This window comes from Rhinolophus sinicus, unplaced genomic scaffold (assembly GCF_036562045.2).
Source record: "Rhinolophus sinicus isolate RSC01 unplaced genomic scaffold, ASM3656204v1 Contig347, whole genome shotgun sequence".
Classification (NCBI taxonomy): domain Eukaryota; kingdom Metazoa; phylum Chordata; class Mammalia; order Chiroptera; family Rhinolophidae; genus Rhinolophus; species Rhinolophus sinicus.
Window position 1 is genome coordinate 1 of NW_027424146.1, and position 6217 is coordinate 6217.

The 6217-nt window shown below is 53.8% G+C and overlaps 1 protein-coding gene across 1 annotated transcript; it reads left to right on the forward strand.

Annotated features, from left to right (window-relative positions):
- Positions 1–100: 100 nt before the first annotated feature.
- Positions 101–5092, forward strand: LOC109438396 (sialic acid-binding Ig-like lectin 5). Its single transcript, XM_074324417.1, is given in 10 exon segments — positions 101–273; positions 353–736; positions 954–1232; positions 1496–1540; positions 1795–1893; positions 1896–2045; positions 2138–2413; positions 2620–2719; positions 3538–3619; positions 4176–5092. Coding segments are annotated over 10 exon segments (1647 nt in total). The 5' UTR covers positions 101–236; the 3' UTR covers positions 4371–5092.
- The last annotated feature ends 1125 nt before the right edge of the window (positions 5093–6217 follow it).

The following is a 6217-nucleotide window of genomic DNA, read 5'->3' on the forward strand; positions in this document are numbered from 1 at the left end:
GGGACCTCGGTGTATCCACCTGCAGGGTCGGGTGGGGGCAGGGGGTAGGACAGGGTGATTTCTCAGCCCCCAGCTCACCCCACAGACCTGTGGAGCCCAAGTTCCCCTTCCAGGTGTGGCCACAGCTCTCTGAGCCCCGGCTTCCTGCTGGGGCGTCCTAGGCCGCACCCCACACTATCAGCATTTCCTTCCCTGCAGAGGACGTGGGCCCCGGCTCTGCCCTGTCAGATGCAGACATGGTGCCTCTGCTGCTGCTGCCCCTGCTGTGGGGAGGTGAGTGGCCCAGGGTCCTGGAAGCCAGTGCAGGTTGGGGAGGGGCTGCAGCTGCAGCTGAAGCTCTGTGTCCCCCCAGGGTCCCTGCAGGAGAAACAAGGGTACGAGCTCAGACTGAAGGAATCGGTGACAGTGCAGGAGGGTCTGTGCGTCCACGTGCCCTGCTCCTTCTCCTACCCCTGGAATCCGTGGTATTCCTCTGACGTGCTCCACATCTACTGGTACCGGATTGGGGGCAACATACAACACAGTTATCTTGTGGCCTCAAACAACCCAGATAAACCAGTGAGGACTGAGACCTCCGACCGATTCCGCCTCCTTGAGGACCCCAGGACCAATAGCTGTTCCCTGAGTATCAGCAATGCCAGGAGGAGCGACACAGGAACCTACTTCTTCCGAGTGGAGAGAGGATATTATGTGAAATATAGTTACACAGAGAAGAAGCTGCATTTGCAGGTGACAGGTATGGCGGGGCCCAGAAGAGGACCTGGGACATGGGACCCCCGTCTTAGGACAGGAACAGGACACTGGAACACTCCCTGTCAGGGCCTAGGGGGTGTTGCTGTGGGAAGAGACACGGGACCTGGGGTGAGCTCAGACCCCGAGGCATGGGTCCCTCTCAGGGTCACACTCTGGGTCCCCACACCCTGGGGCCCAGGCACCGCCTCTCTCCTCCTCAGCCCTCACAGAGGTACCCGACATCCACGTTCCGAAGCATCTGGCGTCCGGCCGCCCCACACGCCTGACCTGCAACCTGCCAGGGTCCTGCGAAGGGGGAAGACCTCTGACCTTCTCCTGGGTGGGGGCCGCTCTTGACTCGCTGAGCCCCCGGACCCTTCCCTCCTCAGTGCTAACCCTCACCCTGAGGCCACGGAACCACGGCACCAACCTCACCTGTCAGGTGAAACAGCAAGGATATAGTGTGACTATGGAGAGAACCATCCTGCTCAATGTGTCCTGTGAGTTTGGAGGGGTGGCTGGGTCCCTTTGGGTAGTAGCAGTGCTGTGTGTGTGTGTGTGTGTGTGTGTGTGTGTGTGTGTGTGTGTGTAGGGGAGGGCGAGGGGGAGGCTAGGCTGACCTGAGAAGACTCTCATGCATCTGAGTCTAGGTGAGGAGTTGGCCAGGCCAATTCCACCTTCCTGGGTCCCACCACCCCTTGGGTATGGGGTCAGCTTCCATCCTGCTCCTCACCTCTGAGTGGGGCATATGTTTCCATCCCAGATGCCCCACAGAACCTCACCATACGCATCTTCAGAAATGTCACAGGTAGGAAAAAGCTTCGTCTCGCTGGGGCTGGGACGTGTCCCTGGGGCCACCGTGGACCAGAGGGGCAATCAGAGTTTGAATGGGGTCAGATATGGGAAGGGCAAGGATAAGAGTCACGGCCCTCCCTCCTCACATCCCTGCACCTGCTCGTTCCACCTCTCTCTCTCTCTCTCTCTCTGTCTGTCTCTCTGTCTCTCTGTCTGTCTCTCTCTCTCTCTCTCTGTCACCCTCTCTTTGCACTTCTCTCCCCAAAGCCTTGAGATTCTGCAAACCACTTCGCCTTCCCATACTGGAGGGCCAGGCTCTGGCTGCTCTGTGCTGCTGACAGCAACCCCCTGCAGACCTGAGCTGGTTCCGGGGTCCCCACCCCTGAACACCACCCCCATCTCCAGCACCGGGATCCTGGATCTGCCTCGAGTGGGGATTGCAGAAGAAGGAGAGTTCACCTGCCAAGCCCGGCACCCGCTGGGCTCCCCAAATGTCTCTCTGAACCTCTCTGTGCACTGTGAGTGGGGGGATGGGGGACCCCTGGGGGCAGGACACCTGGGCGCTGGGGAGGGGAGAGGCACCGCTGACCCTTCTCCTCCCTCCCCACAGACCCCCCACAGGTCTCCTGCTCCTGGGGGGACAAGAGACTACACTGCAGCTGCTCCTCCCGAGCCCAGCAGGCCCCCTCCCTGCGCTGGCGGCTGAGGGAGCAGCTGCTGGAGCGAAACTTCAGCAACACCTCCTTCAAGGTCACCTTCAGCTCAGAGGGGCCCTGGGCCAACAGCTCCCTGAGCCTCAGCGAGGGGCTCAGCTCCAGCCTCAGACTCAGCTGCGAGGCTGAGAATGTCCATGGGACCCAGAGTGTCACTGTCTTGCTGCTGCCAGGTCAGGGGATCTGCTGGGGACTGAGGCTGAGGGAGAAAGGAGTGGATTGGAGATGAAGCTGGGTGTGAGGGGCTGGGGCCTGGACAGCAGGTGATTGCTAGGACAGGGCCCTCCAGCTCGTGTCTGAACAGCCGGTTCTGTAAGGAGGTGGAAAACCAGGGGACTTGGTGCTGGGACTGGGTCATCTCATGCCCTTTCCTCTGCAGGGAAGTCAGTGTCCCTGGCAGGAGTGGTTCCTGGGGCTCTTGGAGGCGCTGGTGCCATGGCCCTGCTGTCCTTATGCTCATGTCTCATCTTCTTTTGCATGTAAGCCTTTGTCCTGGGGAGGAACAGGGAAGTGTGCAGTAGGCGGCGATGACAGGTGTCACTGAATCCCAGAAAAGCAGAGCTGAGTGCATCCAGAGGGGCCTACTTTGGGAGGTGGGTGGGGGTAACAGCTTTATTGAGATACAATTCCCATATGGTTAACGTGTACCGTTCAACGGCTTTTAGTTCATTCACGCAGGTTGTGCACCCAACACCACAATCTATTTTAGAACTTTTTCAGTAGGCCAAAATGAAAAAGAAACAAAGAGAAATCCCACGCCCCTTAATTGTGATCCTGTCCCCACCGTCCCCCCAGCCCTAGGCAACCACTAATCTATTTTCTATTTCTCTACACTTTCCCATCCTAGACATCTCATACAAATGGAATCATAATATGTGACCCTTCGTGACTGACTTCTTTCATGTAGCATGATATTCTCAAGGTTCATGCATGTGTCAGTACTTTATTCACTTTTATGTCTAAATAATATTCCATTTAATGGATGGGGCACATTGTATTTGTCCATTCATGTGTTTTGGACATTCGGGTTGTTGCCGCATTTTGACCATCACGAATAACACTGCTGTGATCACTCGTGTACGAGTTTCTGTGTGTAAGCGGGGTCTTTAGTGACAGAAATTCAATCTTGGCCAAAAGCCTGGTCATCCAGGGGGACAGAGTACTCACTTGCATGTCAGGAGGGTCTGAGTCTGGTTTCAGGGCCTGGATGCCCCAGTTGTGTTACCAGGGAGTGAGGGCAGCGTGTCCGCCTGTGCCTGGGCCACTCTGGCTGCAGTGTTGTCATCTCTCCCCTTAGAGTGAAAGCCCGCAGGAAACAAGCGTCCAGGAGACTAAAGGGCGTGGATGATGAAGATGCTGTCATGGGTACAGTCGCCTTGGTGAGTGATGTGGGTGTCTTTTCATGCAGTGTGAACATCCATTCAAGGAGTGCAGACAGCTCCTTAGCCTTCCCCCAAGCCCACGCCTCTGTGGTCAGCTGGGCAGGCAGCTGCGGGCTGACTTTCTTTGGGTTCTTCCCCTTCCTCTCTCGGAGCCAATGGTCAGCCCCCTGCCCTACCCCTGCTGACCACTGAGCCCACCTCACCTCTTTGCCAGATACAGGCTGCCAGAACCATTTCCTCTAAACTGTTACTTTCTACCCCTTCTGGGCATGTTACCTCACCTGTCCCACCTCAGTTTCCTTATCTGCAAATGGGGATAATAAGAGTATCCTTTATACTGGGTTTTTGTGATGATTAAATGTATTAGTAAGCCCCCGATATGGTCTAATCAATCATAGTGTTACAAAAATTAAAATGAACGAGCAAATAGTTGAGTTCATAAGAAATGGGTGTAGAATAAGATAAATGAAAAACTGTCCCATTGGCCCAACCTGCCCTTGGGACCGTGCCCGCCTTAGTTCTTCCCTGACTCTCTTCTCTCCCCTTCACTCAGGGTTCAAAGCAAAAGCCCCAGCCAGACAGCCCCCCAGAGCAAGTGCTACCTGCCGGGGATGCCCCTTCCTCAGGGGAGCAACAGGAGGAGCTCCACTATGCGAACCTCAGCTTTCATGGGATAAAGTTGCGGGACCCTCAGGACCAGGAGGCCACCAGCACCTGCGAGTACTCAGAGATCAATACGAGAAAATGAGGACCCACCCAGAGCTCAGTCTTGGCCGGAGGGATCACAGCCCCTCTCAGGGAAAGAAATCAGGGATGAATTATTGTCGCATGAGGTGCCCTAGTGGCAACATTAACAGACAGGTGGCAGGACTAGAAAGACTTGGGCTCCACTGCAGGCTTTAGCACGTCCTAAGGCATAGTTATCAGGCAATTCACTTTAGTTCTCTGTTCCTCAGTTGCCCATTCTGTCCATCAGATATCATGCAGCCTACCTCAAGGTGGTTGTGAGCATTAAAGAAATTAACACAGAAATCAACCAACAGAAGTCCTGTCACATGGTGCGTGCTCAGGCTTGCTGGTCTCTCTTTTCTTTGAACACAAAAGTCCTGCTTGTAAGTTCTCCTGAGGCCAGGGCTGACCGGGCACAGAGGGCCGAGTGGCAACTTGTTGGTGTCACTGTCCCTCCCAGAACTCTTCAAAGCCATCCAGGGAAAGACCAGCCCCTCAGCCTCACATTCGTTTCATAATATGGTATCTTGCAGTCTCTCTGGTGTCATCTCCGCACCCCATTTTTACCTGTCAAATTTTCCAGCACATTCCTTTTCCTCCTGACTTTCAATCCCCTCCCTCTCTCGTTTACGGGCCCCATAATGTTCTTTGCAAGTCTGTTGACCGAAAACAAAGGTCAACTAGGTATTGTGTCGTAAAGAGGAGTCATTCAGGGAAAAGGAAAGTGTTGCAAGGTGTGTGCACAGCCACCCGCGAGCCGTATGCACACCCTGCACAAGAAGCAGCAGGAAACCCTGTAGCGGGGAAGAGGAGGGGGCTGTTACGACCACAGAGCTCTGTTGTAACTGTAGAGTTTTTCCTGCAGCTCTTGGGACCACGAGGGCTGTGAGAGCTCACTCACAGGCCCTTCTGATTCCTGTCTGGGTTAAGGTCTCTGCGGCAAATTTGGACAAGCCAGAGAGCTGACCCTGACTGTCTCCTGTACAAATCCATTCACAATTTTCTGGCCTTGGACAACACATAACAAGCATCGTCCCCTGACATTTATCTACTCACCCACCCTCTCCTCTCGGCCTTTGTTCCTTCAGCCTTCCATGCTGGCTCATACTGAAGATTTTGCAATTCGAGATTCCACCTGCTAGAGGTCACACCACCTTATTTTCGTCTGGCTTACACCATCCTGTCCTTCAAAACTGAGTTCAGGGACAGATTTGGGATGAGAAGGTGGACTGAAAAAAGAGCTTATGCTCTCCCTCCTCTAGAGTTAAACTAATTTAATTTTTTAAAAGAGAGCACTAAAACCAAAGCAGCCAAAAATTTACCAGCAGTACTACAGCGTAAGTGTCTAACTTTTTTTGATTGCAAGTGCCTGATGTTAAGCTGTTGATTGCCAAGGCATCCATCTATTTCTAGGGCATCCATCTGCAATAAACATCTTGTCAGCTACACAACCAGATGAAGAGCCCGGCTACACCACCTGTGACGTCTACCTCTTAGAAAGCCCTGGGTGACCTAGATAACTGACCTCTTGAGTGACCCCACTTTTCCCTCCCAAACTTTAATTCCCACTCTGATATTTTAAATTTGCCAGTAGAAAAACCCATGAAACCCTAGGCACCCCACCCTCCATCCCAGTAAAGGCAGAACCCCCGGTTCTCTCTCTATTTCGCGCTCTCTCACTCCCTGTGCCCTTGCTGAGTGGTCGCTGGGCATGTTGTGTATCCTCCGGGACTTGTGAGGACAGTCATCCCCCTTATCCATGGGACCCCTGTGGCTGCTTGAAACCATGGATGGTACCAACCTTATATGTATTATGACTTTTCCTATACATACACCTATGATAAAGTTTAATTTATAAATTAGGCA